This window comes from Elephantulus edwardii, unplaced genomic scaffold (assembly GCF_000299155.1).
Source record: "Elephantulus edwardii isolate Elephantulus edwardi_28Jun2011 unplaced genomic scaffold, EleEdw1.0 scaffold00086, whole genome shotgun sequence".
In the NCBI taxonomy this organism is placed as follows: Eukaryota; Metazoa; Chordata; class Mammalia; order Macroscelidea; family Macroscelididae; genus Elephantulus; species Elephantulus edwardii.
The window spans coordinates 11906708-11933341 of NW_006399836.1; the positions used below are offsets into that span (position 1 = coordinate 11906708).

The 26634-nt window shown below is 42.4% G+C and overlaps 1 protein-coding gene across 1 annotated transcript in view; it reads left to right on the forward strand.

Moving 5' to 3' along the window:
* The window catches only part of RBFOX2 (RNA binding protein, fox-1 homolog (C. elegans) 2), a 379765-nt gene that overhangs the window by 144131 nt on the left and 209000 nt on the right, over positions 1-26634 (forward strand). The window contains 1 exon segment of the mRNA XM_006890161.1: positions 2383-2433. Coding sequence (XP_006890223.1) covers positions 2383-2433 — 51 coding nt within the window.

Here is a 26634-nt window from a genome sequence, read left to right on the forward strand (position 1 = left end):
CGGTTGGCGCAGGATAGAGCAGGGTTTAGAGCTGTTGTGCATAGGGTCGCTATGAGTCGGAAACGACTCGATGGCACATAACAACAAGGCCTTTATCAGAGAGATGGTTTGAAAAATACTTTTCTTCGTAAAGGATTGCATTTTGACTTATACCATGCTGTCCTTTAAAAGCACGAAAGCGAATTTTGAAGTCTAACTTCTGTAAATCTTTTCTTTTGTTTCATTTGCTTTTGGTATACAGTTTAATGACATGAACTCAAGATCATGAAGATGCCCCCTGGATTTTCTTCTAAGAGTTTCATACAGATTTATGATCAGTAATTTAAAAAAAAAATAAATTAGATTGATTTGCTTTCAAAGTTCATATACATTGTGTTTCATATAATCATTCCCTTTCATTATATTTTATAAATCACCATTGAACTGTGCCTACCATTAATTACCCTATCTTAGCAGATTATGATCTGTAATTTTTATAATATGTTTAGGTAGGGGTCTAACTTCATTATTTGGCATGTGACTTTTGATTATTTGAACACTATTTCTTGAAAAGACTACCTTTTTGCTCTATTCTTGACCATCTTGTGAAAAGTCAATGGTGTATAACTGTAAAAAAAAAATTTCTGGATTTCCCCCCACATTTATTTATCTGTATAGCTTTCTTTAGGCCAGCATCTCAGTCGCTAGGTTATTGTAGCTAGCTTGAAATTAGAAAGTATGAGTTCTTTGTTTTTTCCCAAGATTGTTTTGGCATTCATAATTTTTGTTGATTTTGAAGGCAATAATCTGGCATGTCTGGGTGTGTACTGTCTTTGAGGAGACTATAAATATTAAAATGTCCAAATTAAGAACTTGGTACTTGAAAAGGAGAATTTGAGTTGCCTACGAACTGGATTACTGGCTGAATTCCTAAATGGTTTGTTCTTGTGTGTGTGGAGTTTTTTGTTGTTGTTGATTTTTTTTAAAATAGCATCACTTGTTTACTTACACATTTTTGGGGTGTTCACCATAGGTTATATATTATTCTGGATTCCCATAAACTAGAATGAACAATGCAGTGGGCTTTTGTTTTTTTAAAAGAAATGTTTATGAGGAAGTTTTGATTATAAAAGACAAGAAAATCTTCAAAGCACATATACCATTAAGTGGAAATTTACTGTATTGTCAAAGTTGGAAGTCCCATCAATGAAAATTCCTAATACACAGTATTTTGCTAGTAGGAATGAAGTTAACAAAGATCAGGAATTTCTTTAAGATGGCTTTATTGAGCATATTAAAAAATATAAAACCATCATAATGTTTTCATTTACTTTTTGTGTGCATATGTTTCCTCTATTTAAAATTCCCTTGAAGGAAAGGGCCTTATTTTGTCATCTTCTTATTCTTATCTCTCCTTTAACAGTACTTTGAAAGTATTAGAAATCCTGTATATATTAACTAAATGATTGGCGAGTAAGCCATGAATCAGTGCTCATATTGTATGACCTTATATTAAAGTTTATACTAGAGTTTATGTAACTTTTATTACCTATCATTCTTATCCTCTTATCTTATTTAAAGTGAAAATAAAGCAGACATTCAATATGTTGCTCACTTTTACAAAAGTAAGATTAACTAGAATTGTTGTTGTTGATTGCCTTCGAGTCAGAGTGACTCATAGCAACCCTATGAACAAAAGGCCTGAATGAAGCCCCTCTGCAGCTATCGATATTTGTCATAGAGTTTCTGGAGGCATGTTGTTTAGAAAGTGGATGCAATAAACTGCAGGAATAACCTAAATAAACTTTACGTGTATACATGTTGGAAGTATGTAATGCTATATACTTGAGCTCATCTGAGGAAATAGATGGGTAAGGGAAAGTCTCTCTCTCTTTGGTTTCATCTAGATTGAATAGAGCTGCAGGGAAGCAGATTGAGAGAGGGAATATTTGAGACTCGTTCTCGTCAAGAGGTAGCTCTCACCTAAGATGGTAATCACTTGTCTTTGCAGTGGTTATTTGGAAACGTGTGGGGTGTTTTTTTGTTCCCATGTGTAGAAGGGCTGCTGACTTTTTGTGGCTCGTGGTGAGGCAGGTGAGGACCCTGCAGTTTCTGCCTCAAGTCCCAATGGCGTCGTGATGGAGCTGTCCTGTGAAAGAAGCAGCTTTAGCTGCACAGGGAGGAAAAGAGTGTCAAAGAGATGTGTTCCCATGTACATACTGCTTTTCGGATGTTTGGTTTTTGTTCTTTTGTCTCTAGAGGCTGAACTGTGAATTATATGTAGTTAAGAGTAAAAGAGCAGTGGAACCTGGGAAAGAATTTATTGCTGATAAGTTTTGGTGATTTTGAGTATACTTTTCAGTTTCTCTTCTTTGATGACTTTTTTCCCCCTTCTACCCTTAGAACGAGCCTCTGACCCCAGGTTATCATGGATTCCCAGCGCGGGACAACCAGGTTGGTATCTTCTGTTGATAATTAAGTGGAATGTGCTCGTGCATGCATGTGTGTGTGTGCACGCGCTCGTGTGTGTCTTCTAGACATGTAAATGATAAAGAATATTTCCTGAAATGACATTTTGGACAAGGGTATGACTTCTTTAAACAGTAAAAACTTAGATATAGAGATGAAATACATTTTTTAGTTCTAAAAATGCTTACTTGTCTCACTGAAATGGTGTTTGTAATTTCAATATTGTATTTTTATTTTTGACATATTGTAAGAGGAGAAAATTTTTTTTAGATATTATAAGGGGAGAAAAATCACTCAGTAAAACCCTAATTCTTTTGTGTTTGCCTCTTCAGGCTATATTGTAACTTTAAGATCTGATGCCTTATAATTCTGTTTGTTCTACGTTACTTGATCTCCGCCTATATAGTTTTTGAGTCCTTGCAGTAATCTGGAATAAGAGAATTCCATTCTTTCCCCTGGAGCCTGGAGGAATTTAGCTGTATGGTTTAATTAGGAAAACCTTGTCCAAGAGGAGGAGCGCAGGTGGTACAGTGGTTAAAGCATTGCTCACTAACAAAAAGCTTAGTGGTTGCAACCCCCCAGCCTCTTCACAGGAGGAAGATGTACTGTCTGCTTCTGTAAAGTTTGTAGTTGTCGGTATGGACTGCTGAGTCGGAACCAACCCATAGCAGACCCTCCAGCGGGTTTTCAGAGGCAGATAATCAGTGGGAGGAGACTGCCCATCCTTCTTCTGCAGAGCAGCTGGTACCTTTGGGATTTCAGCTCAGCTTCTTACCACTAGGCCGCCGGAGCTCTCTGTTACTTGATTTTGAAAAGTAATTTTTTTTTTTTTTTTTTTTTTTTTTTAGAAGTCAGTTTGGCTAGAGTCACTACTATTTGCCATTCTTTGAAGGTCAGGTCAAGTATCACCTGCTCTCTGAAGTGTCCTCCCTGGGCCCCTTGCCTTGGGGGAATATTTCCTCCTCTGGGTTCCCACAATGTTTTGCACACCATCCCAGTGGAGTACAGTTCCACAGGTTCTGTCTACCTGTCTGCCATTACACTGAGATTCCCCAAGAATGCAAATCTTTCTTCTTAATCTGTATGTTCCCAGCAGCTACTTAAATTGTTGGCCGTATACACATCAGCAAACGGGGGAAAAAACACAATGCCAATGAGTTTGAACCCAGCTCTCAGGAATCCCATATGTAACACTAGAACTGTGCCATAGGTTGTTCTTGGTGGAAGCACATTGCCAGGTCTCTCTCCTACCAAGTGGGTTCTAACTGCCAACCTTTAGGTTAACAGAGTACAGCACGTTTCCCAGGAGCTACTAGAATTTCACCCTGTTAATGGATCTGTACTGAGAATTTATTTCTATTTTGAGAGAAAAGAGAAAGCATAAAACTATAAATAACTCTTTTCAATCAAAACTGACAAGTTTCTACTCAAAACTGATTCCCTCCAGTTGTAGCTCTCGGGAACACTCATTGCTCTCCCTGCTGGCAGTTGTGTGCTCTTGTCCTGTGGGCCACTGTGACGGAGTCAGTTGGTGGCAGTGGATTGGGGGTGGTGTGGGTTTTGTTCTTTTTTTGTTTCTTGCCAAATAAAAAGAAAATTTCTGCCTTTGACTAGTAGGTGGAAAGATGTTTAGAACAGGCCACAGCCCTGTTGTGGGTCAGAACAGAACTGCATCCTGCCACTGCATCCTGCAGGACGTTCTTCATCTGGCTTCTTACTCTGCTCAGGTGCCATCCAGTTGGCTCTGACGCCTAGCAACCTGTGTGTGACGGAGCAAAACACTGCATAGTCGTAACACATAATCCTCACAGTCGGTGCTGGACTTGAACCCGTGGTTGTACCCACGATGACAGTCCATCGTGTTCAGGATTTTCCTTGTTTTCGTTGACCTGCTACTATACCAAGTATGATGTCTGTCTCCAGAGATTGACCTCTCCCCATAACACGCCCGAAGTGTATCTCACCACCCTTGCGTCTGGAGCATTCTGGCTTCATTTATCTCAAGATAAATGCACTTGCTGTTTTGTCAGTCCATGATTTACTCAGCATTTTTCCCCAGCATCAAAGTTCAAAGGCATCAGTTCTTCAGTCCTCCTTACTTATTATCCAGCGTGTACATTCATTTGTTGTTGTTGTTATGTGCCGTCGAGTCACTTGCATCTCATGGCAACCCAATGTATGATAGCCCTGACCCCTGTTCTACCCTTTACTGTCCCAGACACACCTACCCCCCATTATCCCAGTCACTGAATCAGTCCATCTCCTATGAAGCACTTGACACATACCATGGCGTCCTGTCTTGTTCATACAGGTTTTAATGTACTCTTTCTCCTTTTGCTGTATGAAGCCTTGAACAGATGTGACTGTCGCAGTTAGGGTGGTTGTGCTTGTTGTTAGGGGCCGTCAGCTGTGCCTCACAGTGACCCCGTGAACAGCAGATCTGAACCTTGCTCCATCTGCTTCGTCCTTACCACCCTTAGCATGCTCCAGCTCAGTGTCAGAGGCACTGTGGCAGTCTGTCTTGTTAGGAGTCTTCCTCTCTTTTTCTGACCCTCTGTCTTTCCAGGATGTATCTCCCCTCCCCCCAAGACCATGTCCAAGTGTGTGAGATGAAGCATCCCCGTCCTTCCCTCTGAGGAGTACCCTGGTTGCACTTCTTCCAGGACATACTTGTGTGTTCTCTTGGCAGTGCACAGAATAGTCATGGCTCCTTGCCAACACCACACTCGAAAGAAATTGATTCATCTTTGTTCTTCCGTATTCATTGTCCAACTTTTAGGTGCATAGGAGGAAACAGTTGGCAATATGGGGACTTAGATCAGGTGCACTTTAAACTGTCACTCCTGCTCTTTAAAGACCGCAGATCTGCCCAGTGCAGCAGGTCTTTTGATTTGGCTGCTGCCACAGATGTTGATTGTGGAGTCAAGTAAATTCAAGTGGTTTGACAACTTCAGTCTTTTCTCCATCTCTTATGAGGCTGCCTATTGTTCCAGTGGTGGAAATTTTTATTTTCTTGATGTTGAGATGAGATTTAATCCATATTGAAGGCTCATTAGAGAAATGCTTGGGCTCAAGTCACCTAGTGTCTGAGGCTTGCAAGGGCAGCCTCTGGACATAGATTCAAATGCTTATCTCCGAGGGACTCACCATCGTTAGTTAGGCTCCTTGAAGGGACATGAATCATCAAGTGTCTAATTCTAAACTGTAGGGTTGACAGTTCCCCTTTCCCATAAGTCAGTTTAATCTCATCAGAAGTCTTGAAACGGCTCTTAAAGACTAGGATCTCTCCCTATCCGATTGTCATTTACCCGAGGACTTTCTGAGTTTGAGGCAATTTACTCAATTCTCTTGAGTCACTTCAGAGCATGATTGGTGCTAGGCTGAAGCTAAGCTTCCTCGTGCAGAAGAAGGGAGAGCAGTGATGTTCACCTCTATTATCTCCCAGTATGACTGTCACCATTGAGATGAGTGTAAGGCTACACTGCTGCCTAGAGTAATACTCGTGGACTTGACACTGTCCCAGTATAGACGTTCTTCTGAAAGATAGTCATTTACTCCAAAGCCAAAGAACAAAGAAAGCTAAAGCCAAACGTAGAATTGTTTTGCACTTATTTGTTTTTGGTCTCCCCTGGAGGCCTCTGTAAGCTGTGAAATCTGTGCCGTTCTCAGTAGTTCTATATCCTGACCATTCATCAGAAAAAAATCCCAACCCTTGGAGATGAGCCCATAGGAATTCCGAGTAGGTCCTAGGCTGGACGTCACCATTCAGATACTTAGAAATCCTTCCAGGTGACTCTGCTGGCATCCAGGGTAGAACAGCAGCCCTGTCTATGTGTTGCTTTGAAAGGAGTGACATTTTCTGTTCGTTCTGTGTTTTGCACCTCTAATGTTTAATATATAAGGGGACATTCCCAGTCTCTCAATATAATTTTATACACGTAAGCAGTTAATTTTAAAAAGTTGCTTTTTTAAAAATTTTGTATACATGAAAATAGAGGTAGGTGAAGTAAAATGTGAATAGTTTTATTGCTTTTAAGAGCAGTTGAAAGAGTTGTAGATAAAATTGTGTTCTGCTGGGGCGTATGGATCAATGAAGAGCTGAGGAAAAGGAGTTGAGAGCAATTTGTTAAAGCATAAGTGGTTGCTTTGCTCGGAACTGTCTTTTTCCTTTCTTTTCCAGCGAGTCCCACTTCTGTAACCTGCGCCTTCATTGGCTCCTTCTATCTCTGCTGTAGGCCTGTGCAGACCCTTTGCCACGGTTTAAAGCTGCTAATTTACTTTAAGGCCCATTCTGGTGGTGACAGGTTTATTTTAGTTTATTTTTCTTGGGCTTCTTTTGTTCTCTGGCTGGATCTTTGAGTTAGAGATCTTAGAGTAATGCAAATAGGCAAATATTGAATAGCTGCTTGTTGGATTTGATGAATACAGAATCCAAATGAGTGCTGCTAATGAATGTGCCTAACCTTGTGAACTCTCACTCTGAGCTGGGAGATTTGGGAGGCATTTATCAGTGCGAAACACTAGTCACGGAACAGCTGGAACTGGGCAGAAGCGGAACTTGTGATCTTTACATCTCCCCAGCGTGGTTTGGCTCCGCAGATCCAGGAACCAGCAAGGGGGTGAAGGTGAATTTTAATTGTGTGTGTCTTTTTTTTTTTTTTTTTTAAATTTTTTTTTATTCTTTTGCTGGCTTCCCATAAGAGTTTTGCCAGAATGTGATGGTGATTTTAAAAGAGATAAAAACTGTATTCTGTTGATGGCTGTGGTGCACTTGCGTGAATATTTCATCTCATCCTCAACCACCTTTTGAAGCAAATACAGCAGCCCCTTTGGAAAATAAAGAAAGTGAGGCGAGCACATGTCAATTGACTTGTCCCAGATAGTATCTGATTAGCAACTGAAATTTGTCTTCTGATCCTTAGTTGAGGCCACTTTCTTCCCTATGAAGCCAGATGCACTGCTGTGGGGTCGATTCCAATTTAGGATGACTCTTCATGGGGTTTCTGAGATTGGAAATGTTTACCGGAGGAAATTATGTCTTTCTCCTGAGGAGTGGCTGCTGGATTAGCACTAGCCTTTGGTGAGCACCGAAGCCCCGCATCACCAGGCTCCTCCTTCCCTCTGTACTGGGGTTAGAAGTGTGTCCATGGGAGTGTGTGTCTACTCTTCCATCTTATCTTGTGAGACTCACCTATGAAGTGGGAGTTCACAGCTCTTGGTTAAGGATTACAGACAAATTTGTTAACATGGAATGGAGGTGCCAGTCTTTCATGGTTTTAGTGACTCTTCATCCTGTACCCAGCAGTATGTTTGAATTTAAAATCTGTCAAGGAAAGGAGGCAATCCCCCCTTTTGACCTTGGAGAGACTGTGCCTTATGGAAGGTCATCTCAGCCTTCGCTCCTGATCAGCTGATAGTCTTCCCAAGCGTTTCACTGTGCTGGCCAGTGCTGTCTTGGTGTGGACATGGAGGAGACTGACATCGCTGAGTTCACAGAAAGAAGAATCAGTTTCAGGGGCTACATGCTTGAGGCCTGGCATCATTTTGAGCTGTAGAAACCGTGTAGAGTTGAAGATTCAAGGCTGACTGTGTGATCTGTGTGCTTGTGTGTGTTTACCCCAGTCTGTGTGTTGTAAGTGTTGATTAAGACTGGGCTGTTTTGTGGGCTTGTAATATTTTTGAATGGGAGAATGTCTGCCCGTATCAGCTCCAGGGTTCCTCTGCAGGAGGGGTGTTGGAGCAGCAGTCTGATTAGAAAGGGGCCTAGTTCTGCTTAGCAGGCATCCTGCTTTGTTGCGATCAACTCTGAAATGGCTTTTGGAGGCTCCTGGAAGGTGGGGTGGGAGGCCTCCAGCTAGCCTCCTGCCACCCCTTGGTGCCATAGCTGTCTGTCTGCTGTAATTAGGCTAGCCATATAATTAACCATTCAGGTTGGGGCATTTTTGAGAGTGAAAAGGGATGCTAATAATTATGCTAACACAGTTCTGGGCAAACTGACATGTATGGAATGTACGGCTGCGCAGCTGTAATTGGCGAGATGCGGTGAACATGCTCTGAACTGATGCTCAGTCTAGGAGGCTCTGAATGAGTCACAGTAACATAGCTGAAGTGGGGAAATGGGAAACTTAATGTAAAGCATTTTATTGTCATTTAAGGCAAACACCCACTCTGCAGTTTTCTGATACAAAGATTACAGAAATTATAGAAATACCACTTCTCCTGTTCTTGAATAATCGATGCTCATAAAGCAACACACATAGTTTGTAGCTTTGGTATTGTTTTCCCTTCCCCTTGGGAGAAGCAGGTGTTCATGACATTGAGAGCAGTAAGAGTGAAAGCCTCTCTTTTGTCCACTCTTTATACTTGCTTTGCTGCATCTCATATACTTGGATTTCATTAAGATGTCATTCCTGATGGTATAGTGTGTGACCTGTTGGACTGCTCACTGAAAGGGGAGTGGTTCGAATCCACCAGACACTCTCTCGTTCACTTACTTACTCAGACATCTGCTTACTTCTGCCCCCAGTGACCCTCTGTCTAGTTTCTCAGGCCGGAAGGCAGACACAGCAGCTGATGTATCTGAACTTGCAGGGTGCCCAGTCTTTGGGTGAGCAGCACACCTCTAACCTTGGCCAGCAGAGCTCCTACCACCTGCCACTCTGAGGGAAAAGAATGGGTCCTCTCCTTTAAAGGTTTACGTCCTTGGAAACCTTATGGGGAGGTTGCTAAGACTTGGACTTGACCTGATAGTAGTAAGTTTTATTAATTTTTTTATATTGAGTGATTTCAAAGCATTCAAATTAGGTTGCTTCCTGGAAGACTTTCCTAGCTTTTGTCTAGCGTTTTAACATGAGAACTTGTATAAACAGATAGGAAAATAAACACAGCTGATAACTAGGATATGATGGACTTGGTACAAGTGAGATTTAGTGACACATATTTTCAAGTACTGAGCCATTAGCCAGAAAGCCAGCTGCTCTGTAATAGAACTCTGTGGCTTCCTTAAAGATTTACAGCCTGGTTGTAAGAACTTGTGCTGCAATCCTGAAGGCACGGGTTCAAACTACCAGCTGCTCCACAGGAGAAAGGTGGACAGTCTCCTCCTGTGTGATTTACTGCCTCTGAAAACTTGCCAAGAGTTCTTCTGTGGGGTCAGTTCTAATTAGGGAGTTCTGGTGGCCTAGTGGCTAGAAGCTACGCTGCAGTCCCGAAGGTACACGGTTTGAAGCCATCAGCTGCTCCGTGGGAGAAGGATGGACAATCTTCTTCCTGTGCGATAAACTGCCTCTGAAAACACGCTGGAGGATCAGCTATGGGTCGGTTCCAACTCTACGGTACACAGCAACAACAGCAACAACAACAACAGTGGTTCTGACTGGACCATACACAACAATAACAAGCTTAAAAAGCACTATGGCATCTAGGAAACAGTACTCTAGGGGACACACACACACACACATAAATGTAATTCAGAACTGCCCTTTCCAAATGTTCCTTAACCCTTACTATGAACTTATACAGTGTTATTTTCTCTTCATTTTAGTCTGTTGACTTTTTTATTCCTTTATGACCAGTAGGTATTTGACCAAAATTGATTGTCTGGACCCCCCAAATGGATTGCACCTCGTAGTTTGAAAAATACTCCTCTAATCCTTGTTATCCTTAAAAATTTTTTTTTAAAAATTGCAGTCTTAGCCTCTGACAACAGCTTTATTATTTTGCTACATTTACTATCAGTTCTGCCTAGACTATAATTGCAGAGTTAGAGAATTTTTTCTCAGTTGGGCTGACTGAGAAGTAAAATGTTTCCTATCTGTTCTTTTTCGAGTTTATAGTCATTTTTTCACCCCCACCCCTACCTCCTGATGCTTTTTCTTTGCTTTTAAATCCAGCAAGTGCAGAATCACCTTTTTTCCTAGTAAGTTGACCAGAACCCCACTTTGAGCCTTTATACAAGGTCTTTTTTTAAATGGTTTCTTCTCTCAGGACTGATTTTGGCTCACCCTTTGTGGACCGAGGTGTGTACAGTGGTGTCTGTAGGCCCTCTAGTGGATGAAGCCTCCTGGTAACTACGTCAGCTTTGTGCTGCTTGCCGCTTTTTCTCAAACCAGTCACATTCAGACTTGAGCTTTGCAATTTGAACCACTTCAGTTCTTCTACTATTTATTATTTCTTTGCCTCTAAAAACATACTTGTTCTGTTGTTTCTTCATTTATCAATTTTCACCATTATCTTTTGGCTTCCCACTATTGAAGATAAAAAATAATCAGTTTTATAGATCCTCTCTCCTTGTTTTAGTTACGTCAAATATTATTTATTTTTTTATTCCACAGCTATTTATAGTAGTATGTTAATTTTTTTGTTTTTTACAGAGGAGTCATAAAATGTTTATATTCCTTTTTTTTATATACCTTTTAGTTTTCTCTGGAGTGTGTGCGTGTTTAGTAATTGCATTGAAAAATGCTTTATTTAGATATAACTTACATGCCATGAAGTTCATACATTGTGAGTGCAGATGCCACAGCCAGCACAGCCCTGATTTAGTGCAGTTCTTTCATTCTCACTTCAATTTTCTTACATCCTCATTTGTGGTTACCTTTCAGTCCCACCTTTTGTTGTGTGGCTTCAAGTAGGAACTGATCCATAGCTGACCCTCTAGCAAGTTTTCAGAGGTAGTTAATTGTAAGGGAGGAGATTGTCCATCCTCCCTCATAGCCTGTGGTGGATTCAAACCACGTTCCTTTGGGATTGCAGCGCAGATTCTTAACTGATAGGCCTCTGGAGCTCCGTTGGTCCTTTCCTTGCTCCTGATAATCACTGAGTTTCCACACTGTATAATTTTATCTTTCCTGTATACTTCATGTAAATGAAATCATCAAGGTTGTATGTTGCTTCCAGTCTGTGACTTCTTTCAGCTATCATAATGTTTCTGAGGTTCATCAGTGCTCTAATATGTATGAGGGTTTTTTCCCCTTTTTTCCATTGTATTACATTGTATGGATGTATCATCTTGTTTAATTGTAAGTGTGTGTGGTGTTAATGAATTAATGAGTGTACTGTTTTCAGATTTCGACTGTTTTGAGTAATGCTGCAGTTTGTATGCAAGTTTTTAGGAAATAGATGTTTTAATATCTCTTGAATATATTTCTGCCTAAATTTATTTTTGCTAGAACTTATGATAAATTCATGCTTAACTTTTTTTTTATTAATTTCAGTGAACATTTATAGAGATTTTGGATTTCCGTTCATTCATTGTTGCACTTTTCTCCCCGCCCACCCCACCCCCACCTCCAGTTCGCTCTTCTTGAAAAGCAAAAGAAAAACTCCTTCATTGGTATACAATCCCCCCACCCCGAGTATACTCCACTCTGCAAACCTCATTCTGAACTCTTATGATAATCATAATGCCCTAAAATATATTACTTTTAAACTGTTCTCTCCCTCATCGGCTTCAAGGCACTATAATTTATCCAGTTTTTCACAGTCTTACCCCCACCTTAATGTCAGCCCTATTCTACAACAGTGGCACCATACAGTATTTGTCCTTTTGTGACTGCGATATTTCACTCAGCATAGTGTCCTCCATTTTGAATAATATTGCATGAGTTCCTTGGTTTTCAATGCATATGCTTAACTTTTTAAGAACCTCTCAAACTTCCCAAAGGACTTGACATTATCTGTCTTTTTAATTATAGCCATCGTTGGGATGTATAGTAGGATACCCTTAAAATATTCTCTCTTAAAATGGTAATAATAAAAAAGACAGATTGAAAACCAGGCCAGTTTGGAAAAGGAGCCTGTGTGGCATAATACATGTTGGACCGCTAACCTAAAGGCCTGTAATTCAAATTCACCGGGTGCTCCAGGAGAGAAGGATGAAATGTTTTCCTCCCATAGAGGTTTACAGCCCTGGAAGCCCAGTGTAGGTCACCGTGCCAGCTCAGACTGGACCGCAGTGACCTTGGGGTTTCGTGGTAGCCTGCGTGGTTTTTGTCACTCATCCCTTATGATTTAGGATGTGGAACATCATTTCATCAGATGTTTTTATTCAATGAATTATTTTTTCCAGTCTTTTGCTCGAATATTTTTGGTTGGTTGTGGTATGATGTCTTTATATATTCTGTATGTAAGTCCTTTATTAGTTTCATAAGTTGCAAATATTTTCTCTCAGGACATTTGACAAGACAAATATTTCTCCTTGCCTCAACAAAACAAGACTGTTTTCATCCTTATTTTCTACATTTGGATTAAACTCTGCCTAACTGTCTTATGTAAGACTCTGAAACAGGCTTTCGACTGTGCCTATTCAGGCCAGGTGAACGGGCCAGGGAAGTTAGGAGTTTCCTAGTGGCTTTGTGCTCGGCTCACAGATGTCTCTGTGTCCTTTACCAGCGGGCGTGTTTGGGCAGGAAGCTTTTCTTGAAATGAAGAAAAATTATTTTGCTTTTTGCATATCCTCAGGGCCGTGATAGGGATGATCAGCCAAGTTCATTGGCTCCCTCCCACCACCGCCCACCCGGCCCCCAGAGCACACTTTCTGTGTAGGATTGTTGCATGTTGGTTGCCAGGCATGGGAGAAGAGGGAGAGGAGAGTGAAAGTTAGTAAATAGGTAAATTGGGTGAGGGGAATGGCAAATATGCAGTAAGGAGTTTATTGGACATTGTAACTAATTATTAAGCAGTTTCAATAAATGTTACAAAACAAAGTGTCTGTGAATAGCTGAATGAAAACCAGTATGATTTGTAAACATTGACTGAAAGAACGTAAAGGACTGTTGTGGCTGGGAATTCCCCAGTAGACAGCCGCCTGCACTCATGCCCCTGGCTGTAAGTGCATTTATCCGCTCTGCCATTGGAGCCAGTATGGATTTGAACATACCGGAGGATCAGCTATGGGTCAGTTCCTACTTGACAGTACACACCTGCTACACAGGAATACTGCCTACTCAGCCAGGCTGTCGAGTTGGAACCAACTCAGACTCGGCCGACCCTCCCAGGGATTTTCAGAGGCTCTGACTCGCCTGGGAGGAGATGGCCTGCTGTTCTCTCTTGAAACAGCTTTGAGTTCAAACCACCTGCCTTTGGGTTGACAGAGTAGCTCCTCACCCCTGGAACTCCTTTGTGTGTAAATCTTCTCGCTTTTACGTGCCATCGATTTGGAACTAAGTCTCAGCTGCCCCTCTGGTGGGTTTTCAGCGGCTGTAAACCACACGGGAGGAGATGGCCCGTCTTTCTCCCGCTGTGCAGCTGATGATTCGGACAGGGTGCCTTTGGGTTGGCAGCTCAGCTCCTTACCACTAGGCCACCAGAGAGTCAGTAATGATTTTGCTGGGTTTTTTTTTCTGAAGAGGTAGGGCAACATGGCTAGAATTGGGTAGTTTCCCTACTCTCTGATTTAAGTCCGTTTTCTTTTGACTCTTATTTATTTACTATATGACCACTATCTGTGAACATAGCTTCAAAAAAAAAAAGAAGAGTCTCCAAAAGGAAAAGGAAAGAAAAAGTCCTTCTGAGGCTCCGAGAGCCTGTGGACTGTGTGCCTCGCGCAGATAGGCCTCTCTGGGCAGCATTGCTGGGAAGAGAATGCCATTCTTGAGACTTCTATGACTTAAACTGAGTCTAGTCTTTCTAGAATTTGGTCCTAGATCCCTCGGCGTTATGGCCAAGAGCAGTGGGTCTACTGTGACCTTCCTAAAGAATAAACATACTTCTTGTATGTTTAATAATAAAACATAATAAATATTTTATAATAAACATACTTGGCAGAAGTACTGCCAGAGTGCTCCATAGAAGTGATACTGGCAAGACTGCATCTCACAGGTTTGGAATTGTTGTTCCTCAGAAGGAGCAGTCCCTGGAGAAGGACACCGTGCTCGGTACAGTAGAGGGGCAGCGAGAAGGAAGAGCCTCCGTGAGCTGGGTTGTAATAATGGCATAGTGGTCAGAATTGCCCCACTGCTGATGGAGTCAGCATTTTGAACCCACCAGCTGCTCCACAGGAGAAAGGTATATTTAGTAGTTTGCTTCTAGAAATACTCCCCCTTTCAAAACAACCCCACATGACCAAAAAAGAAACCACTGCCTATGAGTTGATTCTGACTCATAGTGACCCTCCCTCGGGTCACGGAGCAGCTAATGCGTTGCAGATAGGAGCAGGTTGACTCTGCCCTGTAGGGTTATGGCTAGAGCAGCGTGTGGGGCTGTTGTACATAGGGTCGCTGAGTCACAGGAGACTCGGCAGCACACAGCAGTAACAACGGGTTATAGTGAGTCGAATTGACTAGATGGCTGTTGTCGTTGTGTACCTTAGAGTTAGAGTTGATCCATAGCTGAACCTCTGGCGGGTGTTCAGAGGCAGTTAATCTCACGGGAGAAGGTTGTCTGTCCTTCTCCATGAAGCAGCTGGTGGCCTTGAACCCCACGCCTTCGGGATTGCAGCACAACTTCTTGCCACTACGCCACCAGAGCCCCCTAGATGGCAATATGTATAACTTTACAACAGGAGGCGGTAGAACCTCCTTCATTTGTGATTTTCAACATTTGGAAATTCATTCTTCTGGACTTGCTCAGGGAAGCCAGGCGGTTAGTAGAAGGGCAGCAGTGTTTAGTATGTCGTGGTTGTAAACCACCCAGCTGCTCCTGTCCTCACAACCAGCCCTGGCACCAGCCTGGGAGTTAGTGTAAAAAAGTCTGGTCTGCATCATCAACCTTTGTTCTTCAGCAGACGTCTGCTGCTGAGGTTTTAGAGGAAAGCCCTGTGTTTGAATCACATAGTAAAAGTTTTTATTTCCTTAGTAGCACGGTTGTTGTTGTTATGTGCCGTCGAGTCACTTGCACTCATAGTGACCCTATGTACACCAGCCCTAAACTCTTCTCTGTCCTGTGCCAGTGGCACTGTCTCTGACACTCCCATCCCGATTAGCCGAGTCATTGAATCAATCCACCTCATAGAGGGCCTTCCCCTCCTGTGCCGTCCCTCCACCCTCCCAAGCATGATGTCCTTCTCCAAGGACTGGTCCCTCCTTACAACATGTCCAAAGTATGTTAGACAGAACCTCAGAATCCTTGCCTCCAAGGAGCCACCCGGTTTAACCCTTTCTAGGATGAATTTGTTTGTTTTCCTAGCAGTCCATGGTACTCTCAATACTCTTCTCCAGCACCAAAGCTCAAAGGCATCAGTTCTCCTTCTATCCTCCTTGGTCATTGTCCAACTCTCTGATGCATAACAAGTGATAACAAAGACCATGGCCTGTATCAGACACACTTTAGTCTCCAGAGAGACACCATTGCTCTTCAGCACTTTGGAGAGGTCCCTAACAGCAGACTTTCCCATGGCAATGTGCCTTTTAATTTCCTGGCTACTGGTGCCAGGAGTGTTGACTGTGGAGCCAAGCAAACTAAAGCTGTGAACAATCTCAATCTCTTCACCAACCATCCTGATGCTGCCAATTGGTCCAGTGGTGAGAATCTTTGTCTTCTTGACATTGAGCCTCAATCCACATTGTAGACTGCAGTCCTTGACCCTCTGCAGCAGGTGCTTCAGGTCCTCCTCAGTTTCAGCAAGCAAGGTTGTGTCATCTACATAACGCAGGTTGTTGATAGAGTGTCCACCAATCTTGACCCCACATTTCTCTTCATAGAGCCCAGCCTCCCGGATAATCTGTTCTGCATACAGGTTGAAAAGCTATGGAGATAGGATGCATCCCTGGCATACACCCTTCCCAATTTTGAACCATGCAATATTTACTTGCTCTGTTCTGACGACTGCCTCTTGGTCCAAGTATAGGTTTCTCCATTCTTCTCAGAGTCAGCCACAGTTTGTTAATGATCCACACAGTCAAACGCCTTTGCATAGTCAATGAAACTCAGATAGACATTCGTCTTAGCTTTCAGCTAAGATCCATCTAACATCTTGATTAGTAGCACTAGCTATATTATATCCTACTGAGTTGATTTTTTTTTTTTTGTTTTTGTTTTTTACTGAGTTGATTTGACTAGAGAAGCAAGGGTATTTTGGTGCCACTGGAAGGTAGTGTGAGTAAGTCCTTTGAAGTCGTTCATTTAAACCAAATCACTACTTGGGTTTCTTCATCAGTCAGCCCAGCTTTTTTCTGCTGGATGTGCTTTAGAATGGTGGCTTGGCCTTCCATGGCCTTTGGCTTTCTGATTCCTGTGAGGTGCTCTTTGTCCTAGCCACAGTATGGGACAGGTAGGTATAACTTTGGAATAAAATTGTTGGATTTTTTATTTCTTTATTAATAGTATTTAAAATATGACCTTGGGCAAAGGTGTTAAATTTTCAAATTTTTGTTTTCTCATACTGAATGTTGGAAGGAGGAGTGGCATCCACTTCCATAATAGCTTGCCTCCGGAAAAGCTATGAACCTGGAGAGAGGATGAAAGACACCCAAGCGTCGCTTCATAGGGTCGCTATGAGTTGCCTGCAACTTGACGGCACTTAACAACAACAACATACTAAATGGGAAGAACATTATCTACCATGTTGTTGTTGTTATGTGCTGTCAAGTCACCTGCAACCCATAGAGATCTTATGTACAGCAGCTCTGAAGCCTACTCTATCCTGAGCCAGTCTCACTGAATCCAACAACTTACTCCCGTTGCCCCAGTTACTGTATTAATCTAACTCATCCAGGGTCTTCCTCCTTTGGGCTGTCCCTCCACTTTTCTGAGCATGATGTTCTTCTCTGAGGATCCGTCCCTCCTGGCCACATACCCAAAGTATGTAAGATGGAGCTTTAAAATCCTTGCCTCTAAGAAGAAACTTGGTTTCACCCTCTCTAAGACAGACCTATTTGTTTTCTTAACAGTCCATGGTATGCTCAAGACTCTTCTTCAGCACCACAACTCAAAGACGTCAATTCTTATACTGTCATCCTTAGTCATTATTCATCTGTCTGATGCATAGCAAGTAATTGCAAAGACCATGGCCTGGATTAGGGGCTCCTTAGTTTCTAGACTGACATAGTTGCTTTTCAGTGCTCTGGAAAGGTCCCTGACAGCAGATATTCCTAATATCTTTTGATTTCCCAACTGCTGGTGCCAAGAATGTTGATTTTGGAGCTGAGCAAGCTATAACTGTTAACAACCTTAGTCTCTTCTTTGTCTATCATGGTGCTGCTAATTGGCCCAGTGGTGAGAATCTTTGTCTTCTTGATGCTGAGCTTCAGTCTGTATTGAAGACTACCGTCCTTGACCTTCTGCAGCAAGCACTTCAGGTCTGCTTCGGCTTCAGCAAGCAAGGTTGTGTCATCTGCATATGTAGGTTGTTGGTGAGTCTTCTGCCTGTCCTGATGGCACAGTCCTCCTCTTAGAGCCCAGCCTCCTGAATGATCCTGTTCTGGATATAGATTAAAAAGTTATGGAGACAGGATAGATCCCTACCACACTCCCTTCCTCTTTTGAACCATGCAGTGTTTCCCAGCTCTTACGAGGACTGCTTCCTGGTCCAAGTATAGGTTTCGCATAAGTCCAATCAAGTGTTCTGAGATTCCCATTCTCCTCAAGGTTAACCACAATTTGTTGTGATCAACACGGTCAAATGCCTTTGCATAGTCAATGAAACACATGTCATCTACCCCAGTGTTTCTTTTTTTTTTTTTTATACCCCAGTGTTTCTATAATGATTAAATGAGCTAGTCTTAGGCTTTAGCATAGGAGCTGACTCATGGTTTTCAGTTCCATTGCCATCAAATCAGTTCTGACTCACATTGACCCTCCATCAGCTTTCTAAGGATGTCGGTCTGTAGGGGAGGAGACTGCCTCGCTTTCTCTGGCAGAGCAGCTGGTGGATTTGAACTTTCAGTCTGTTCTTTAATGCACTATGCCAGCGGAGCTCCTTGGTGCATGGTTTAGCCTTCATAAATAGCAAGACATTACCTGACAGAAGGAGAAAATAATAAGTCATTGATTTTATTTTACTTATATTGACAGTAAGCACTCATTGTAGTAGCAGTCAAGAAATCAAAAGATGTTTTGTTGGGAAAATCAGCCTTTAAAGATGTCTCCAAAGTACTGAAGAAAAGCATGTCAGCTTAAGGTCCGTCTTCTCCAAACCATGGTATTTCATCTCTTTTCTGTGCATCTGAAAGTTGCATAGTCAATAAGGATGACAGAAGACGAGTCAGTGCCTTTGAGTGGTGTTGAAGAAGTGTACTGACTGTCCCATGGACTACCAAAAGAACAAAAAAGTCTATCATGGAAAGAGTGCAAGCAAGGTGCTCCTTGGAGGCAAGGAGTGGGATGCTTCATTGACTTTGTTGTGAGGAGAAAACAGTCCTTAAAAAAAAATCCCATTGAGAATGGTAGAGGAAAAGGTTGACTAAGCTGGAGTGGCACAGTGTCTGTAACAGTTTGCTCAAGCATGTGGGAGACTCTGAGGAAGGCACAGGACAAGGCAGAATTCAGAGTTCAAGTCTGTCAATCAGAGCGTTGTTATGTGTGGTAGTCAACTCAACAACACAAAATAGAGCAACATATCTTTGTATGTGTGTCCATGCAGCCCGTTCTTTAAATCCCTCTTTAGATGTCACCTCCTCCAGGAAGGCTTACTTGATATATTCATTTGGGCACACACTCAAAACTCAACTGAACTCTCAGGAGATTCTTTTCCACCTTGTTATGCACTTTGGGAGCTCTGGTGGCCTAATGGTAAGAAGCTGCACTGCAATCCCGAAGGCACTTGGTTCCAATCCACCAGCTGCTCAATGGGAGAAGAATGAGCAATTTCTTCTTGTTTGATTAACTGCTTCCTAAAACCCCCTGGAGGGTCAGCTTTGGGTCATTTCTGACTTCTGTGGTATACGATAACAACAACAGCACTGAATCACCACTCTGTGTGTTTCCATGAACTGTGAGTTCCCCAGGCACTGGGCAGGGACCTGCTGTACTTTGTGATGTTCTTGAATACTTTGCACAAAGGGCCTACGAAAACTGTAGTAAATGGAGAAGTGAAGACGTGAACTCAGTCAGATGTCTTGAAATACAGAAACTGCTTAGACTCTCGTCTGTGGAAGGAGAACAACAAGTCAAACCAACACCTTTTGGTCAGATTTTCAGTTAGGTTTTCTTTCTTTTCCCTTGCGAGAGCAATAGGAAATATTAATACTTAAAGCTGGATATCTGCTCTTTAGCAAAACAGTGCCCATTACAAGTTTAATGGATTTGGTCAAGTGGATATTAGATGTAAATCTTTTTACGGAGCCATAGATGGCCCTTGAAATACTTGGTAAATATCCTTATTGAATTAGTAGAGCTCTTTGACAGGGGCCTGCCTGTCTATCTCTCATTATTAGGACCTTTTATTGTTCCTTTAGGGCACTTCATCCTGGGTCCTCACAAGCTCTGTGTCCTGTTGATATTTTGAGCTAAAGTCGTGTCCAACTGATTCCTTCTTTTCACTTGTGGTATCATAAACCGTATACATTCATTCTAGTAGATGTGTTAATTTCAGAATAACAAGTTTAAGGTCCCCATGAAAGGCTAACAAATATTGAGCACTCACTGTGAGTCAGACCTGGCTTAAAACAGTTGTTAAAAACATGCTTTTTAAAAATCGCTTTGCAGGTGATAAAAACCCCAGGCCTAAAGAGTTCTGTAGGGAGTGGTGCTGCTGACCTAAAGGCAGATCCGTGTGGTTCCAATCCTGTGCCTCTCTGGTGGCTTTTGGGGAGAAAGACTGTCCATCTCTTCGCATGCCATTTGCAGCTCCAGAGAGCCTGCCAGCCCCCTGGGGAGTCAGCTGTGAGTCAGTGCTCACTTGGTGACTGAATTGAGACGCTCAGAGAGGTTCAGCACTACCCGAAGTTATGTAGATGTAGTTGTTAATTGTCATTAGGTGCCATCAAACCCTAGTCCTGCGCCTTTTACGAACTGCTTTCATATTCTTTTTCATTTGATCATGATGAGAACCTAATGAGGTCTGTGAGAAAAAGTCAAGGTTTTAATCTCCATCCTCAGAAGAGGGCACTAAGATTTCCAGTTCTGTGAGAGATTTGCATGAGGTGGTAATAAGAGACTTAATGCTTTGGTGAGGTGCAGTAGCCTTCAGATTAAAAAAAAAATTAAACTAAACCAAACACTTAAAATTTTTAACAGTAGGTTGTTTTTTTGTTTTGTTTTGTTTTTGTTTTCCTTCAAACAAATGACATGGATAACAGTTTTTTAAAAAGGCAAAGGAGGTAGTCTCAAACTGGGCGGCCAAGAGTCTATGCTCTTGTCTGCCTTTTGCCCGCAAGTCCCTTTCGTTGAGTGGACACTCAACTCTTGGGGAATCATCCTAGAGTGGGGTGTGAGGCAGACCTGGCTTCACGGCCTCTCTTTGTGGAAAGGATGTGTTTTATGGGACTGCTAATAATGGTAAACAGACAGTGTCCCAGTGTCCTGGACAGCCCTGCTGTCTGTACTGCGGTGAGGTCTGTCTGTCAGGCGTTGGGTAGGGGACTGAGTGCTCACCTCCCCAGATGACTTGGTTCTCGGTTCCCAAAGGCTGTATGAACCGACAGTCCAACAAAACGGCATTCTTTTCATGACTACCTAGCGTTCCATTCTTAAAATTAGTCTTCCATCTTCCTTCTCTTTTTTTCCTTTTTAACCTGATCACTCAACTCTCTCTCTCTGCCCACAGCTTGCTCTCTGCCCACCAATCCCTAGGATCACAACAGAATTATTTTGCAATCCTGTCCTAGCCTTTCAGTGTCTGTAAAAGTTCTTTTAAACAGTTTGATCTATACGAAGTACAACTACTTTACCATTTAGTATTTTTAATAGCATCAGGGGTTTGCATTGTGTTGGAGAACATTTCCCAAAGCTAGCCATTTAGGAATTGAAATGTAGGTGTGATTTAAATCCACACTCAACTTCCTTTTCTGTAATCCTGTGAAAAGCGAATCTAGTTGGAAGTAAGCTTCAGTTAGAAACTGGGAGAGATGGGGCTAGGGAAAAGGGAGGGACGAAAGACGTGTCCCGTCTCCATGTGGCTTTAGGAAAGTTTTCTAACTGGAAACCTTTTGTCAAGTCTGACTCACACTGGATGACCCCTGGGTTGTGTGGAGGGAGAACAATGCAGAGGCCCTGTTGATTTTTGTCAACAGAGGGCACTCAGAGCAAAGCAAGTGCTTGGTGACATGGCAGAGTTTACTCTCCTTACAGGATGCATCCTGATAGGATGCCTTTACCTCTGGCATACAACAGCTTGCGATGTACCTGTCCCTTGCATTGTATTTGATCAGTGACCACAGTTTTATTAGACTCTTTTATTTCATGATGAAATCAGAGTATTCTAAGTGCAGTTCTAATAGTTACTAACACCACCCTTAGGGGGAAAATGATCTCTTTTATAATGTTCTGTGCAATAGTGCCCATGTTGTAAAGTCTGGGCTTTAGGGGAGATTGTGCTGTAATTCAGCAACCAGTGAGCAAGTTTGTGAAATATTATTGATAGGAAGGTGTATGTAATATCCATGAAGCATGTTGTAAGGAGATTTTTTTTTTAATGGAAAAGTAAAAGAAAGGATTCTTTCATTGTTTTACAAACCCTCCCCCAGGTCCCCTCCACCATGTAGCCATTGCTCTAGACTTCTGTCATGGCAGAAATACCTAGTCACATAGTCACATATCTCTTTTAAACAGTTTTCTCCCTCCTCTGTTTCAGTGCAGTATACATTATTGAACCCATCTTACTCAGACTCTCCCCAACCCCGAGGTTAGTCCCATTCTACAACAGTGGCATCATGCAATATTTGTCCTTTTGTGACTGGGATATTTCACTCAGCATAATGTTCTCCAGAGTCAACCATTTTGAATAATATTGCATGAGTTCCTTGTTTTTCAGTGCAGCATAGTATTCCATTGTGCGAATATACCACAGCTTCTCTAGCCATTCATTTGTTGATGGGCACTTAGGTTGTTTCCAACTCCTTGCTATTGTGAACAAAGCTGCAATAAACATGGGTGTGCATATATCTGCTTGGATGTCAGCTAAGGTCTCTTCAGGGTATATTCCCAGTAGTGGAATTGCTGGGTCAAATGGTATCTCTATTTGCAACTTTTTGAGAAAGCGCCATACTGCTTTCCACAGGGGTTGCACCATTTTACACTCCCACCAACAGTGAATCAGGATTCCAGTTTCTCCACAACCTCGCCAGCATTTGTTGCTTGAGGAGATTTTGTTCTGTTTACTTAGAGCAGTAGTTGTCCCTGAATCCACAGCCTCCGCATCACTGGCGAGCTCGTATGAAGTCCGCCTCCCATCCAGACCTATGGAATTAGAAATTCTGCAGATGGGACACAGCAGTCTGTTTCCAAAGACTCTCGGGGTGAATCTGGCACAGACTAAAGGGGTCCTGGGTGTAAGGACACAGATACTCACTGAAGACAGTGGGCATGGTGGTAGGCATTTCCTGCTCATTTTCCCAGATGGGAACATTAAGAAAGTTGAAATGATTTGCCCAAATTAATTTTTGTAATTGGTAGAGCAGAGATTCAGTTTCCCAGTTCCATACTCTGTTATCCACGGAGAAAGTGCTAAGAAGCGTTGTATGATTTAAATTCGTGAATTATTTTTTAAAAGTCCTTAAGGGAAAAGTAATAAACATTTATCACAGAAAATGTAGAAGATATAGCTGACCCAAAGAGTTAAATAAAATTGCCCTAATACATTTAACTTTATCTTAATATTTTGTTGTAGTCTTTTTTTTTGCTGCTGTATTTGCATATATACATATTTTTTAATTCCTTATAAAATGTCACCATACTATTCAAGCTTGTATTCTGTTTTAGCACCTCACCCCTTCTCCCTTCATTGTAAACATGTTTATGGCAGCTCACTATTTTACAACATCCTTTTCTTGACCACCTAGCATTCCATTGTAGGATCACAACAGAATTCTTCCTAAATCCTGTCTTAGATTTGGTCTCATGATGGGCTTTTAGGAAGGCTAAGGTCCCGAGTGCTCTACTGCTGAGGGTGAAGAATTTTCTGGAGTGGCTTGGGAGGCTTACAGTTAAGGTGATAAATACACATATATAGTTGAGAGGAGATACTGAGTGAAATGTGTGTGGGGGGAAGTGCTTTCAGAAACAAAACCAGACCTGAAAGAAGCAAGCCTGGAGTGTCAGAACTGGCCTGGGATTTGTGAGAGAGTTGGAACAGACATTTGAGAGAAATGACTCTGACCAGTTTGAAGGCGGTCAAAAGCATGCTTTTACTGATGGCTCTTTGACCTACCAGATGACAGCGTGAAAGAAACTGAACAGAAAACTTGGACAAATAATGATGATTATTTATATTTGAGTATTTTCTCTTTGCCAGACAGCATATTAATCATTTCCCATATTTTTACACAAATAACATTAGACTATTTGGTGGAATTCATCAGCTGCTCCGCAGAAGGATGAGAGATCTCCCGTGCGACTCACTGTGTCTGAAAACCCACTGAATGGTTAGCTGTGAGTCACTTGCACCTCAGTGGCTCACAACAACATCAACATTTGATTCCTAACAATTTAAGTATACCATACTAATTTTTAAACATGTAAAAAAAACAACAACACACAAAACACCCAAAATGGACATAGTAGTACTCGAGAAAATACTTTGTGAGGGCGAGGTGCCACCACTGTAGAAGGTCCATATTATTTGCATAAAATTAATGTACTTTTCCTATTACATTTTTATAGTGGCTTTACATGTATTAGATGTATAATGTAGTGTTACCCCCACTTTATAGGTGTGGAAAACACGATTGTGTCATTTATCTTTATCCCTTTTCCATAGTAATACAGAGCATTAGGTGTGATTGGGGTGTGGCTGATTATACCATCTCTGCGGGGACAGAAGGAAACCAAAGTCAGGAGAGAGCAGCGATAGGTCTCAGCATCCATACAAAGTTAGCATATTACCTACTTATTACCTTGGGAAAGGTACGAGCTTGAGTTGGATACAGCTGCAAAACAGGAGATATAAACAGTGTAGTGAGGAGTATATGGGAAAGAGCAAGGGCAGATATTTGGGAAGAAAGAATGGTGGTGAGTGGTTATGTGCCACTGAGTTGACTACAACTCATTGCAACCCTATGAACAATAGCTGTGAACCTTCCTGTCCTGAGTCACCACCACCAGTCACTGTCAGTCCATCTCATGTAGGTTCTTCCTCTCCTGCGCTGACCTTCTATCTTTCCAAGCATGATGTCTTTCTCCAAGCACTGGTTCATCCTGACAGCATGCCCAAAATATGTGAGATAGTTTTCAAAATCCTTGCCTTCAAGGATCAGCTTGGTTTCACCCTCTCCATGACAGACCTGTTTGTTCTGTTGGCAGTCCATGGTATGTTCAGTATTGTTCCCCAGCACCACATTGCAAAGGCATCGATTCTTCTGTCATCCTTAGTCATTGTCCAGCCCTCACATGTGCAGCAGGCAATTGAGAAGGCCATGGACTGGATCAGGGGCAACTTACAGTTAGAAGGAATGGCTGGAAGAGTCAAATCTGCAGTACGTTTCCTTTCCCAGAGCTAGTTGTAATTCCCTAGAGGCATTTTTAAAACAGATTTCTGAGGGTCAATAGCTTATTTAAAACAGCTTTATTGAGATAATATTCACATACCATCTGGCCCACTCATTTAAAGTGTGTGATTTGCTGAATTTAGTATGTTCACAGAGTTGAGCGTCCTTTACCACAGTCAATTGTAGAACATTTCCGCTGTCTCCAGAAGAACCCCTGCTTGCCAGTCACAATTCACAATTCAGTTACTTCCAACCCCACCCCAAGCCCTCAGCAACCACTAATCTGCTATTGCCTCTACAGATTTGCTTGCAATTTCGTAGAAATGGATTCATGGGCTCTGTAGGACTTTGTGACTAATTTCTTTATCATAGCATAGTATTTTCAAGGTCCACCCACGTTGTTAATGTGTTTCAGTATTTCCTTGTTTAGTTGCCAAATAATACTCTATTAAAAGGGTTGTTTTCTTGTTATGTGCTGTCCAGTTGCCTGCGACCCACGGCGATCCTGTGTACAAAAGCTCTGAACCCTGCCCTGTCCTGAGCCAGTCTCACTAATTCCGATACATGATCCTCCATAGCCCCAGTCACTGTGTCAATCCATCTCATCCAGGGTCTTCCTCTCCTGTGCTGTCCCTCCATGCTTCCGAGCATGACGTCCTTCTCAAAGGACCAGGCTCTCCTGGCCAGGTGCCCAAAGTGAGACAGAGCTTCACAATCCTAGCCTCCAAGGAGAAACTTGATTTCACCCTCTCCAAGACAGACGTATTTGTTTTCTTGGTGGTCCGTGTTATGATCAGAACTCTTCTCCAGCACCACAGCTTGAAGGCATTGCTTGTTCTTTTGTCATCCTTAGTCATTGTCCAGCTCTCAGATGTAAGGGTGGTGGTTGTTGTTATGTACTGTTGAGTCACTTGCGACTCATAGTGACCCTATGTATAAGAGCCCTAAACCCTGCTCTACCTTGTGTCAACCTCACTGTCTCTGACACACTTATAGGTTGTTAGTGTGGTTCAGGAGTTGCACTGCCAACCCAAAGATAGTTGGTTCAAATTCACCAGCTGCTCCACAGGAGAAAGATGGGTATCTCAGACTCCTCTTGTGGAATTTCCACCTTCTGAAAACCTGCTGTAGGGTCAGCTATGAGTCTGTTCGGACTTGTCGCAGTGAGTTTTTCTGAGTTACGTGTAGAATATATTTTTACCCAGTAGTGCCAAGAAACTGTGCTGCAATCCCAAACTCACTTGATTTTAATCTACCAGCTGTTCTGCGGGAGAAGGATGGGTAATCTCTTTTTTGTGCAGTTAACTGCCTCTGAAAATCCACTGGAGGATCAGCAATGAGTCGGTTCCAACTCAACGGCACACAAAGACAAGAAGGCAGGTTTTTGTGTTGTAGGGAATAGGACGAGAAATTAAAATGCTTCTTCCTAATTTAAAATAGAGGAAGGTGAAGGACCAACCAGTACGAGAGGTAAACCAGTGTGATCTTCTTGAAGAATGACAGAGCAAAGCACCAGCAAGTAGGGTAGTTGGCACTCGCTTCAGCGGGCGTTTGCTGAGGGCAGCAGCTCTCCTGACCTGGCCACGCGCAGCACTCAGGGAGTGCATTGTGTAAACCTTGTGTGTGGGCCAGCGCCCGTTGCCCCCTACAAAACTTCACGTGGAAC